Below are 15,152 nucleotides of genomic sequence, written 5' to 3' on the forward strand. Positions count from 1 at the left end.
TATAAGCAGTGAAGGACAAACATTACTTTCGTCTCCCACTATCCATCTGGCGGAAACCATGCATTGCTGCCCCACTTGTATTCTTTTACAGGTATTAACTGGTATACCTTGAAGCTGACGCAGCAGCGAAGGTGGGTAAACGGCAAATGTCTCTAGTTAGGGCGACGCCCGAATCCTAGGACCGTGGAGGAGTGAAGATACTTGTTTATTACCAGTCTCTTACGTCAATTTACTAATTTGTGCATTTGAATGATGATGTAAAGGAGATTTTTGGGAGATCCAAGGTTCGAATCCCAATATTATTATTATTAGTTAGTCTTCTCGGACTGGAACAAACGAGTATCGAACCCCATTACATCTGGCGCTTCGAATACGGACATCCGGAACTCGAACCCAGGACCGGCACTCCCCTTATATCTGACGCACCGAACAAAGACAGATGCTTTAGTGGGAAGAAAGCGAATTTTTGAACTTCACTGTTTTGCATTCAATGCCATCCCAGTGATTTTTGTGTTGTGTTTTGTAGTATAAGATTTTGCAATGTCAAGTCCTAACGAAATGGAAACACTGCTTGACGCGGTGAAAAAATTGTCCGCGGATTTAGCTAATACTAACCAAGTGATAAAATATAATCATAATGAGTTAGTCAAACAAGGTAATTGTGTAAAAGCAGAAATTATAGAGTTACGGGGAAAACATGAATTTTCAACTCAGGAACTTACGAATGGTATACAGAGAGTAGAAGCTGAGTGCAATGCCTTTAAAGTAGAAATTAAAGTTGAAATCGAAAATTTGAAACATGAAGTTAGGGATTTTAAGGCAGAAGTAAATGATCGTTTCAATGAAATGAAAATTCAAACGAACAATCAGCTGATCGAGACACGGAATGAGTTGTCATTAGTTATCCAGCAGGTTGAAGCCCAAAGTTGTAGTTCACTAACTCAAATGAAGCATGATTTTCAACAGATTTCTAACACGTATGAGTGTAAAATCGTAGACCTTGAGGAGAAAATACGTAGCAATCGAAATTCATTGGTAGACATTGAAAGTAAAATTCAAGCTCACCAAGCACAGGTAGTCCAGTGCATGCAAAAGGTAACTCTAAATGAAAGTAGTGTAAACAATTGCGGCATGGAAGTTGATCGGATTAATCAATCGTTACTTTTTCTCAAAAATACAGTAGATCGTTGTAACAACATTGTAGTAGAATTAACAAATGATAGGGAAAAAGAATCAAAACAGTATGTTCAGATCCAGAGTACTGTTTTGGAGGTTAAAAATGAAATTGGTAACCTCAAACAAGAACTGCAAATGTTACAAGCTCAACTAACCTTAACGCAAAAACAAATTTTGAACTTGCATGTGGAATCTAGACCTAGTAGCATTGCTAATACTCGTAGTGTAACTAATTCACTATACAGTAGTGTAGCTAACACCTCATCAACTCGAAGTTCCACTAGTCGTAGTAGCAGTAGCGGCACTAACACAAGTTATGAAGCTAATAGTAAACCAAAATCTAAAAGCAAAAACCGTAGTCGCATTCATCATAGAAAACCAGTTCAGATTACGAATGCTAGGCCCATTAAGCGTAGTGATGTAGAATCGTTTGAAAAGTTCTTAGGACACGAAAGTGAAATTACAGCTTCAAATTTCTTGGAACTGTTTGAGAAAAATGTTAAATTAATGCAAATTCCTGAAGAGCAGTATTTAGATATTTTAGATTTTTTGATGCAAGGATCTTCCAAATCTTGGTTCCTTACTCGTAAACCTGACTTTAGATCATACAGTGATTTTGTTTGTGCTTTCAAGCAACAGTTCGAATCTCCACAAGTCGTAGCTGGTAAGATGTCAGTATTGCAATCCAAAAGATATGACCCTAAAGTCGACGGTACAGTTTACCAATTCGTAGCAGATCGCTACCATAAAATTCGAGAATTGAATGAGAACGTTAGTGAAGCTTTTATTTTGAATACAATTAAATTGTTATTGCCTAATTATTTTCAGAAACAATTGGTTTTGTTACCATCCTTGGATTTGCAAACATTGTTGAATGTTGTTCAAAATCTTGAAACATTGTCAAAAAACAATGACAACTTTAGAACAAATAGTGGATTTCTTAAGAAACAGATTCGTGTAAATCAGGTTAATGTCCAAGAAAATGAAAGTAATGAACATAATTTTAGAGAATCACAACATCAAAGCAAAAACAAAGGTAAAAAGCAACCCCACAGCAAAGGTAAAAATCAACATTTTAAGAATAAGAACAAACCTAGGAACGTTCATTCTCAGCGTAATCCTGAAAACGATAATCAGTACGATAGCCAAGAAGGTATACATTACACTGAGACTAGGCGCGCTGATAATGGTGGGCATACGCCTCAACCATTTCCAACTTTTCATCCTGGTAACCAACCACCTTTTATTTCAAATTTTAATCAATCTCGTACCTTCCCTCCTCCTACATCATCAGGTAATCAGAGTAGACAAGCACCGTTAAACTAGAAACGCTCTGCCGAGAGAGTGCTTCTGGTAGAGCTTATGAAAACCTTAGTAATAGTCATAATTTTAGTAATGAAGATGCACTCACCCCAATTTTTCCTGTGGAATATGTAACGTTGAGTAAAAACATTAATAATGTTGTTAATTGGGACTTAGATATTTCTGAAGATGAAATAGAAATCGATGAAAATGTAAGTAAGGGTAATAACACTCGCACTGCAGAAATTTATTGTAAAGTATTAGATACTCAGTTGAAAGCATTGTGCGATACAGGGGCATCAGCATCCCTTATCAGTTTTGAGGCATGGAAACGTATTTCTTCCGTAATTTCACATCCGCAGTTAAAACCTGCACCACATATTCTCTTGGTAGATTATTCTGGTAAAAGAAAAAAGCAGGTTAAGGGTGAAGTAAATATTTGTGTGGAAATAGAACACTTGATGTTCGACATAAGAGTTCTGGTAGTAGATGAATTAAATACAGAATGCTTGTTAGGTCGCAATTTCCTCACAATCGCCCATGCGATGATAGATTTTTCGAAAAACGTAATTAGTTTTTCTGACGGAAAAGAAATTATTGTTGTTCCTATGCTCATTGAAAAATCTCATAGCAAAGAAAATAGTTGTTGTCAACCTAAGAAGATTTTGACTTATGCTGATCGAATAAATAAACCTGTTGATACTGAGTTAGGTATTTCTGTAGAAAATAATAACTTGTCAGATCAAAGTTCAGAGTTCGAACCCAGTCATGACTATACATCTTCAGCATGTCCTGTAATTAATAGTTTGGTTTCACAAAAAGGTAAATTAGAACAAGAGTGGATCCGTGTTTTACATGAACGAGATCAGGCGTATTCACAGTTGAGAAAAGAGTCGAAAGATTTTCGAATAAAAGATCTTAACATAAATCAAGCAGTAGAAGAAAATTTTTTACTCGTGTATTATGGTTTACAAATGTCAGAGATTGATAATGAGATTCAAAATGCTCATGGTAATATCCAAAGTAAACAGGAAAATTGTGGGGATAAGGTATCAAATGATAATGTTATTTTTGAAAATGTGTGTGCTGTAGCAACAATAAACGAAATTAGGGAAAAGGTACCTGAATGTGATCATTTAAGTAATGAGGAAAAACAGCAATTATTTGATTTGTTGGTAAAACACCGTGATATATTCACAGATTATCCAGGCAGGTGTAATTTATATGAATATTCCATAGACGTTGACACTACTAACCCCATAGTAAAACGGCAATATACGTTACCCTACCATTTTAAAGAAAGCATTGACAAGCAAATCGATGAATGGTTAAAAGTAGGTGTCATTGAACCAGCAGTGTCGATACATAGCCACCCAATTTTCTGTGTACCTAAGAAAAACACCACTAAACCTAGAGTCGTAGTTGATCTGACTGAGCTCAATAAGCATGTTAAATTAAAACAATTGAAAGTAAACCGAATTGATGATTTATTGTTGAAATTTCAGGGTGCTAAGTTTGTAAGTTCAATTGATCTTGTGTCATCGTATTCTCAAATTCCTGTGTCTGAGGAATCTCGTGATTTCATTGCCTTCTCTTGGAACGGTCATATGTACAGATTTACTGTTATCCCATTTGGATACATCAATGGTTCTGTTGCTCTCATAGATGCATTACAGAAGGTGCTAGGTTATGCATTGTATAATAAACTTGTTTCATACATCGACGATTTAAGTATTCCAACTTTTTCTTTTGAAGAACAATTAAATTTATTAGATCAGTTATTTACTAAGCTGAGTGAAGCTAACATGACTGTTAACCTTTCAAAATCTTCATTTTGTAAAACTAGTTTTAATTTTTTGGGTTTTGTAGTAACACCTGAAGGTATTTGTAAAGATCCTTCTTACGTAGAAGTTATTCGCCAACTACCTCGTCCAACCAATATAAAACAATTGCAACGAGTTTTAGGTCTTTTCGAATGGTGTTCTAAATTTGTACACAAGTTTGCTGAACTAGCTGTTCCTTGATTTGAACTTATCCAGAAAGGGAAAAAATGGATTTGGACTCCAGAATGTGAACATAATTTTCAGTCCCTTAAAGACAGTTTGGTTCAAGATGTACTACTCACTCACCCAAAACTTGATTCCGATTTTTCATTGATCACCGACAGTTCACAAGTGGCTGTGGCTGGCATACTTTTTCAAGAAATTGATGGTAAACGTAACATTATTGGCTTCTGTAGTAAAACTTTAAACGAAGCGCAGCGTGCGTATACTACAACTGAACAAGAGGCGTTAGCAATAGTGATTTCTATTCGTAAATGGGAACATTTACTGTATGGTAAACATGTTAAAGTGTATACTGACCATAATTCTTTAGTGTACTTACATAAGATTAGAAATTGGAATTCTCGTTTAGCTCGTTGGAGCCTCGAATTACAAAATTTTGATTTGGAAATCATTCACATTCGTGGAATTGACAATAAAGCCAGTGACGCCTTGTCACGTATAGTTTTAGCTCCTAAAACTGAAACTGATACGGTGAATAACCTCGAAGTGTTACCGTCATTTTTCGGAAACATGACCATACAGGAACTAATCGAAAAACAACGTGAACATACAGAATATGATTCAATAATGAAATTTCTTCAAAATCCTAACGACCCATACTCTAAGGTGAAAAACCGAAATCTTGAAAATTTTTATAAACTTGACAGTGGTGTACTTTTGAACAGAAATTTCCATTTCCCAAACTCTTGGAGAATTTGTATTCCACCTTCATTAGTTCGTACCGTTGTAGAACACATGCATTGTCAACGAGGTCACTTTGGAATCGAAAAAACTTTTGGTTTTGTAAATGAAATTTGTTACTGGAAATCCATGAGAAAAGATATCAGCAATTTTATCAATGATTGTATTGTATGTAAAGAAACGAAAGTAGAAACATCACCTCCGGCTAGACCAATGGAAAGTATTACTGTTAATGGTCCTCGTGTACTCATTTCAATTGATATTTTAGGACCATACGTTTCTTCTTCCTCAGGTTATAAATATGCATTGTCAATTTTAGATGTTTTCACTAGATATTACACTTTGTATCCTATGCGAAATGCTACCACCAAATGTGTATTACGTTGTTTAGAATCATTGTATTTTTTGCACTTAGGTATTCCTAGTGCTATTCTGGTTGATAATGGTAGCTGTTTCATTTCTCGAAAATTCAAAGAAAAAATGTCAGAATATGGAATCAAAATACATTACGTAACACCATATCACGCTTCTTCCAACCCAGTTGAACGAATCCATCGTGAGACTAATCGTCTATTTAAATTGTTTTGTAGTGAAGATCACACGCTTGGGAAAAATTTATCCCTCAAATTGTAATTTTGTTAAATTATTCAATTTCTAGTAGCTTAGGTGTAAGCCCCGCCAGCTTGCATTTGAATGTAAAACCCTCTGAAACAGTATTTAAGCATTTTGGTATTGTGGTTACTGAAAAGGACACAGATGAATATGTTTTGTGGGATAACAAATTAGTTATGGCAGATCTGAAAAGAACTGAAATCATTCGTAAAAGAAATGTTAAGCATAACATGAAACAAGAAAGTAAATATAAGGCAAAGGAAAATGATTTAGTTTTCTTGAAGCAAACGAATTTGAGTTCAGCCATAGACAAAAGAATCTCAAAATTTCTTTATCTGTACAAAGGTCCCCTGTTGTGTTCTAAAAAGGTCTCAGAAAAGGTTTTTGAGTTAACGAATTCACTCACTGGTAAATGTTTAGGATTACATTCAGTTGACAGATTAAAAGTTTGGAAACCTACTAAAGAAACAAAGAGCATTTGGCTTAATTTAGCTACTAAACACTGTGGAACCAAAAGTGATGAAATCCTAAAAGAACAGAGTAAAAGCTCAGAGTTGAATAGTTGTATTGAAGAAGTAACCTATGATTCTATCAATGCTGTAAAGGTAAACCTTTCAAACCAATGTGATTCCAAAATTAACTCCAATAGAATTGGTAAAATTCTTGATGAAATTTTAGAATTAGATTCATATTTAAAATATCTCACTGAATCATCATGGTGTAACGTACATAACTTAGAGTTTGCATTGACAAATTTTATTAATCCTCTCGTTTTGTTTAATTAGCATTCTGGTAAGATCACAGTGATCAACTTAGAATGACTGACTCCTACTGATGTGGTGGGCTACCGCAGCCTTGTTTTCCAACTAAACACGCCTACGTGGTGAACCACTGAGTCACAAGCGGGAGAATTAAAAAAAAATCGCAGAATCAATGTTCAAATGCAAATGTGAGATTAGTAAAATGAATACTTACGTGGTAATTGTTAGCAACTATTGTTGCATTTACTTTGTATTAATCTTTTCGTTGAATACGAAAACATTTCAAGTAGTACTTGAAGACATTGAAGCAAAGGTCCCTCCACTATTATGGGTTATCCATATTATGTAATGCCCGGAGTAGGCAATTTTCTTATTAGTCCCCTCTATATTATTTTTGAATTTTAACCAAACGTTCTATCTTTTCACTTTGCTTCGGGGATGGAAATATATTAACAAATAAATGTGGTAGGGTCTTGTGAATTTAATGCAGGCAGTATATTTTTATATACTTCGAGCGTGACGAGCTCGCATATGCCTAGTTTATTTCATTTCATAGTAAATGAAATATTTTTAGTGTTATATTTACTTATGTGTTTTTACCATGTAATTTTAATAAAATATGAATTTGTTTGCATTATATCATATGTTTTAGTTGTGTTGAATTATTTCGAATATTCTTGATAAATGTCTTGTGTTAGCATGTCAGTGAAAGTACATTTTTGAATTTTATGAATAATGTTGATGTTTTCATTGTAATAAATTTTCTACACATATAGTAGGAAGGAATATCTCATTTTCGTGAAAAATAAAATCATGATAAGTTGAATTACTTAGTGATATATGCTATTCTTGAGTGATATTGTGTGTTTTATCTTAGAATTAAGAAGTATTATTGCAGAATCTTAAATCAATTTTACTATTTAAACTTATTGGTATACATTTAGTTTGTGTTATTGTGCATTGTTAAATATGGCATTGAATACAATACCTTACCAATATGCTTTATTGAATATATTATTGTATTGAATATATTAATATGTTTGTGTAATTTGATTTGAATTTTGAAAGACATTATGAAGTACAATGCTGAATAGTATTTTGAATTACAAATAACTATTGATTTATATTCAAATATTGAAATTATTTTTATGTTTACATTTCAAGAAATAATTGAAATAAATAAAAAAAATAAACAAATAATAAAAATGAAAAAACTCAAAAGACATTTACGAAATGGCCCTCGCGTTATCGTAAATGGCCCTCGCGTTCGTTATTCTTCGAATTTCGCGATCATGTGCGTTCGAGTGAAGCCTACAAACTGTTATTCTTCAATGTGAACGAACTACAAATGACAATAACCCTCTACGGACTAATGGAGTGCTGTGATTCCTGTTGTGTTGCAATGTGGTTAGGAAGATTTGTATTCCAGGGTTCTTGCCCACTTCTGTAATACCTTCAGTGGACAGTCCGTTCGGCGCCATCTATAACAGGATGGATTGGCGTGAATTTTTAAACCAACCCTCGTATTATTCCAACATCAATTCTTGGAAATGAAATGCGACTAATCAACTGTTGGGAGGGAACAATGCTTAGGAATTTCTCACCCAAAAGGTACCTCACTTCTCCAGACAGTCTTGCTTCCTCCCGTCAGTCCATATAAGGTTGAGTAATTTTGCTACCCTCGAGAGAAACGCCCACGCATAAGTCCTCATGATGATGACAGAGTTTTACGTGACAATGTGAAGTCTATCAATAATCGTCGATTGTACAACTTATTCGAACAATCAATGTTTTTAATGTGATTTTTATTAACTTATGAACCATTCATTATATATTATTAACATTGTAATAATGCAAAAACTTAATGTTTTCTACGAACTATATTTTAGTTTAGTCAGTGTATTCTCGCGCTGTGAACTGGCAACGATGGCACGCCGGAAGAGAAGTGTGTGTGTCTTGTTTGAGCCACCATGTGAGCTAAACGTACTGTTTCTGTCTTCACAAAAATTATTGAAGTATGTAAAGTCTTAGTGTTTAATTACCGAGACTAATCATTGCTTTTGATATACCAGTGAGTGGTGAAAGCGACATGGGAGAATGATGAAGTCCACAATTCGCAATGTCAAGGAAAACAACGACTTCTTCACCAGTTGTAGTTGACTTCTTCGAATGAGGAAACTTACAGAAGATGACGCAAACTCATCCTTCTAAAACAGTGGACTAGTGAATTGTATTCGGTATAGTCGCCGGATCCGTCGTGCGCGTTTACAGATCGTCGCGAAATCCTTCAAGGGCCATTCTTTTCGTCTTAGTGAAATATTGTGTTTTGTGTTTTCATAAGTTTGTAAATGTTTTATATTCCTGGAATTGAGAAGCTAAATATAAGTGATTTCGTAAATATTTCTCTTTTCAATATGCAGTGAAAGCAGTTTTTCATAATGTCAAAGTGTGTGATTTATATTGTCTTTCTCAGCTAATGGAGAATATTACTTTCTTATAGTATACAGGGCTTAGGTTAGAACCAAACAGGTAAGGTATCTATAAGCAGTGAAGGACAAACATTACTTTCGTCTCCCACTATCCATCTGGCGGAAACCATGCATTGCTGCCCCACTTGTATTCTTTTACAGGTATTAACTGGTATACCTTGAAGCTGACGCAGCAGCGAAGGTGGGTAAACGGCAAATGTCTCTAGTTAGGGCGACGCCCGAATCCTAGGACCGTGGAGGAGTGAAGATACTTGTTTATTACCAGTCTCTTACGTCAATTTACTAATTTGTGCATTTGAATGATGTAAAGGAGATTTTTGGGAGATCCAAGGTTCGAATCCCAATATTATTATTATTAGTTAGTCTTCTCGGACTGGAACAAACGAGTATCGAACCCCATTACATCTGGCGCTTCGAATACGGACATCCGGAACTCGAACCCAGGACCGGCACTCCCCTTATATGGTTAATAGGTTATAACTATGACAGAGTTAGAAATTACGTATTTTTGTAATTGCTTACAATGTTATTCACGTATGAAAATAATTTTCCCGTTTCAAATACTATTCCAGTTATATCAATTGTTGCAGGATCTACCAGAGGAAAACACCTTCCTTCTCTCCTCAGAAGCGGTTTTGTTCTCTCGTTGAAATGGGATTCGCTAGGAGCCAATTCCACTTCAGAACAATCACAATGTTCAGTCATTTACTAATGTTTTATTAATTTCTTTTTTATTGTTAAAGCTCTTTCAACAGGACCATGTACTAATTGCTTTGTAACCCAAGAAAGGCATTCATTACATAACTTCAGATACGAGAATTATTTGGCACTGCCTATGATAGATGTTCATCAATGGGAAAAGCTGTCAACATTTTCAAAGTATGTGGAATTCTAGCTTTAGATCCGGGAGTTTAGAGTGACGGTAACAAGTGTGTACACAAATGGCCTGCTTGGATTTCACGTGGTCTAACCGTAAAATTGAAAATTTCCAGGAGTGGAATTTGACCTTCAATATCTCATGAATATAATTAATGTTACTGTTATGTAAGCAACCTTAGTGCGTAGTTCTGTAATTTACTGTTTACAGGAATTATTTTAGAAAGTGTATCTCTACAAAAGAGAATACAAGCATTAGTCCATTATATTATTTTGTGAAATTAAGCTATTGGTATGCAATAGGTTCACTTGAGAAATGCCTTCATCTGCAGCAACAGATAAGCAAGTGCATGAATCAGACGGCGTAAAAAAAATCCAGTGCCAACATCCAACAAGTTAGTGGTACAACTGTGTTGACTGTAAGACCTGTATCTGTACAGCATTCTCATATTAGTTTAGAGAGTGAGTCGAATTCTGCATTTGAACCACACATTCTAGCAACTACAAAATTAGTTTTACATGTCTTAATCATATCGTTTTCAAAACAACAGTAAAACTGTATCAGAGAAACAAGAAAGGCAAAACATCAAGAATAGTTGCCAGTTTACTATTCAGGAATGTGGTACAAATCAACGCTAAAGACGAATAATAGAAACTCTAGCAAGATGCTCTTCGAAATACGTATAAAGTAATTTAAATGTAAATCTTATGTAGGCAATGATAGAAATCAGTCTGATCGAGAAAAGAAGAAATAAACTGAAGGTAAAGGTCCTGTATACTGGGGAGGCATTCTAAAAACCTCTATTTGACGATTGAATCGCATGCAATTTTTGTGAAGATTAATGATATAGACTCTCTTCCAATTATATAGGTAAAGGTGTATATTTGTTAAAACAATTGTTTACTTTTGCTTATAACAAATAATTTTTTCCATGTTTCGTTTGTCAACATTATTTCTGTTATAATCCATGTTTCTACATGTATAGTTTAAGGAAATAATTATTATCATGTAAGCAATGTAGTCCTAGTTTTACATGTAATATTCAATAATTTGTATTTCATAAGATACTATAATCGAAGAACACGTGGCCGGAACGTTTTCCGCCGGCTCAGATTCAACTGCGTATTTAAGATGATGGTCCCTTCTAGTAAGCTCATAAGGCATTCATTAATTACACGTTTATGAGCATAATGGCAGATAATCGGGACACGAACTTGAGAAAACTAGAAAAAATGGTGACAATTAAGCAATGAAATCAAATTTTATGATGCATAATATGCATTTCCAAGTTACGTACCGGTATATGAAAAGTAATTTTATATTAAAGAGTATTTGGTGATAAATGAACGTAATTTAACGCGAACTCAGATACTGGGAAATTATTTGCAGATATTCCTTCGTAAGCTTACAAAGAACAAAATTCAGGGATATCTGCAACCATGGCCTTGTAGGATGATGTTTACTTTATCCTGAATCAGTTTAGCTTTTGTAGTTTTATTCTTTTGTCACAGGTGACTAAGTACGAGAGACAACCCATTCCACCCTCGCAGTGTGAATGGAGTATACCATTACAGTGAAGTACTCTCTTAATCTTTGATAGTCCCAAATAAACCATGAACGTTGACTGAGACTGTCGCTTGCAACATGTTAACAACTGAGGTTTCAGTGAATGTACGTGACAACAGTCATCATTTCGTGCAAATGGAAAGAAGTCAAGAAGATGATTTTCAAACTAAATAAACTCTTGTGGTCTCCATCTCTTCATTCACAAACTTGAACTTATGAACAAGTAGATCTACTGTAATTGTAACCGCGTGGGCAGGCTTTTGAGGTGGAGATTTGACTGGCGAATCTGAATTACCAATGCTCTGTTCTCCGTCAGTTGATCTAGAACTGATGTCGTACTTGCTGTTATTATGTTCAGAATCTGAAGATTAACTTGCTGATTCCTCGGAACCACTCAAGTCATCAGTGTGTGTAAATGTATTCTCCCGACGTTTGAAGATTTCAGAGAGCCTGGATGATATCCTTTCCTAAAGGAACAACTGGTTGGAATAAGATGTCTTCAAGCCTTCGGACTTTAAATAGAGCAACGGATGATATTGCGAGAGGCATCTCTTTGTCACAAGATTAACAACTTTCAGCAATGTTTTGCCTTGGGTTAAATGGATAGTCATACCGTAACAAACAATATTTTGTATCTGCCGTCTGGAGAAACTTTGTGACTATCTTTGTTCCACTTTCTAGTTATTGGATGGATCGCAATGATGCCATTAGGGAGTCGAGACCCCGTGTAGTTGAGGAAATCAATGAGAGATTGTTAATGAAGATAATTCAGTTTCATCCATCTCGATCACTTCTACTTACTTCAGTTTATTAATTACGCCCTCTGTTAGTTAATAATGGCATCAATTGTTAACATGTTTTAATTACGTTTTTTCCTTTATAACATCAATATAAGCATTAATAATTCTATATATTGTTCAACTCAGTAAGAGAGCGAAACATTTCGATATATCATACATATGTAAGTGGCACTACCTATGTCTGAGTTATAGTTTGTCTTAATTTATTAAACACCCTCTTCACCTATTGAGTTGAATCCTTTCAGACTTGGTATTTCAAAGTGTGCATCTCTGTACTAAATATCACCTTCATTTTTTTTTATTTTATTTTATTTTATTTTATTTTTTTTATTTTTTTTTTTTTTTTACGATAGCGAACTATAACGGTTACATTCGTCATTTCCTGGAAAAATTCTCATTTCAGTTAAATCAATTCGTACAAACTTCGACAGTATTAACTGTTTTGTACTTTTATTGTTTTATGAGAACTTCTATCCATGTTCTTGTAATATCGCCATCAGAATCTTAAAGGTATTAATATGTAACACAGACGAATGTCTAGAATATGAAACTAAAAGAAGAATGTTTGAGAAACTACCAGCTTCTACTTTTCTATATAATGAAGATGTAAGCTCCATTCTATTTGCTTCACTCTCATCTTTGTTCTATCCAAAATTATGGATTATTGATTAGTTTAAACATAATACACACAAGGAAAAAAGGTTATTCACTATTTTTATTTTACAAAATACGCACCTCGGACTTTCATCTCGAGAAACTCTTTCAGATCATGAAAGGCTGGCCAGTCTTGATGATTCTCGTGTTGTTGATTCACGGGAATTCCGACGGCCACCTCCGCATCATCTGGTTCTCCTTCAGCCAGCTCCTCTATCTCCGGACCCAGATCATTTAAGATAATGTCAGCCATATACATTTCTCCTGGAATGTCCTGAAGTGCCTCTTCAACATCTGGTGGTTGATGGCTTCTCATTGCTATCAACAGAGAAGGCGCTTGCCATTCTGGTTCCAGCAATTCCCAGTTTCCACTGAGAATTGGGCCTGGTCTTCGCCGCCTCTTCCAGCAAGGAAAAAGCCTACTGTAAACCTGAAATAATAATAAAAAAGAAGTCACTGGATACAGGAAGGGAGCTAATTAATTGATCAAACATACATTTCCATAGAATGAAACTAAATAAAAGTTACGGGATACCTTCTTTCATACTATGCTACAGTTATTGCAGAAACATTTATTTACGAAATATAAACACCTTTGTTTTAGATATTTTCTATCGAAGGAAAACCAAGAGAACAATATCTCTTGTGATTTTTTAAATTAGAAATTTTACTATAGGGTTGTTAGAGAAATATTTATTTATGGAATACATAAACAACTCAACAGGGTTTAAGAAAGAACTCACTCCCAGAGAGTAAACTACATTCTCTAATACATATCAATTCTATAAGACTTCTGACACTTATGCATAGCAATGTTTGGAAGTATAATAATAATAATAATAATAATAATAATAATAATAATAATAATAATAATAATAATAATAATAATAATAATAATAATAATAACTAAAACGGAAACATTTCGTTACCACCCACAATACTATGGGAACTGGAAGTGGTTGAAATGTTCAAACAAGTTAGAATACCGGTTTCAATACTAATTTCCATAGAACAAGAATGGTAAAGGATAGCGAGAAGCGATTTTTTCAATCATTTCAGCAACTCAAGAATATTTTCGTCTCCTTCACTGACGTTTTAATCAAGTAATACGTTGAATTGATTGAGTTTAACGTCCCTTTCAGTAGCGAGGCTATGAGATGTGGACTACAGCTTAGCGTGGGATCCGAACAGCATGAGTTCCCGCTGGGAATTGAACTTGGGTCTCCTATCCTAGAGGCGTATACGCTAACCAATTAACCACAAGTTCTTGAAGTGGTAAAAATCAACCATTTCTGATTTTAACAGTGGTCGCCATAAAAACAGTAATAGTGACAAATGTTATTTTTAAATTGATTCAAGCGTCTGAAGAGAATTTATCATTCGCACCACAGTACGTAACCAAAAATGGTTGAAATTTAGTACTGCTTCAGGTTTCAATATTGATTTTCATAGTTGTGAAGATAGTTAGAAATATCGAGAAACGGTTTTTAGGAAACTATTCAGTGTCCGAGGAATATGTTCTACTTTTGATCTTATTCCTCCATTGCATCCAGTAGTTATATAGATGTACTATTTCAAGTTTGGGTATTAAATCCTCATTTCATAGTTTGGAAGTTTACTTTAGGTTTCGCACCGTGAAACAAGTCACATTATTATTATTATTATTATTATTATTATTATTATTATTATTATTATTATTATTATTATTATTATTATTATTATTATTATTATTATTATTGAGCAACACCAATAATAAAATATCAGTGTCTTTCATACTTTTCCAAAGTTTGAGATCGGCAAAATAATCGGAACTCCGAGCTGATTCATAACTATTTTGTTGTGTTTGAAATGAATGTTTATTTTGTTTGGTATTTTTCTAACACATTATTTATCTAATATTGTTATTATATACTATGTATTAAAAGGGAGGTAGAAGCATTGTATGCACGCGTCGTCAGTTTCATCAGAGATTGTCGGCATTTGAACATCAGCCAAGTGTTCGAGCCCGTGAATAGGCAGTCTCTCTATTTTCTACTTTGTTTTTCGTTTTGGGCGAGTTTGAGAAAATTTACTTTTTGTCAACAGATAGCCCATGACTGCTGTTCGCCCGATCCCTTTCTTGGGGTTGTTAGCGTACATTATCTGCTGTGAGTCAGAAGGCGCAAAAT

At 34.5% G+C, this 15,152-nt stretch overlaps 1 protein-coding gene across 1 annotated transcript in view; it reads right to left on the minus strand.

The window, feature by feature from the left end:
* LOC145669117 (uncharacterized) overlaps positions 1–13,512 on the minus strand; it is a 126,543-nt gene extending 113,031 nt beyond the window's left edge. The window contains exon 1 of the mRNA XM_081737458.1: positions 13,066–13,512. Coding sequence (XP_081593584.1) covers positions 13,066–13,300 — 235 coding nt within the window. The 5' untranslated portion in view covers positions 13,301–13,512. The remainder of the gene's footprint in view (positions 1–13,065) is intronic.
* Between the last annotated feature and the right edge of the window lie 1,640 nt (positions 13,513–15,152).

The sequence above is a fragment of the Thermobia domestica genome, chromosome 13 (genome assembly GCF_964235325.1).
Source record: "Thermobia domestica chromosome 13, izTheDome1.hap1.1, whole genome shotgun sequence".
Classification (NCBI taxonomy): Eukaryota; Metazoa; Arthropoda; class Insecta; order Zygentoma; family Lepismatidae; genus Thermobia; species Thermobia domestica.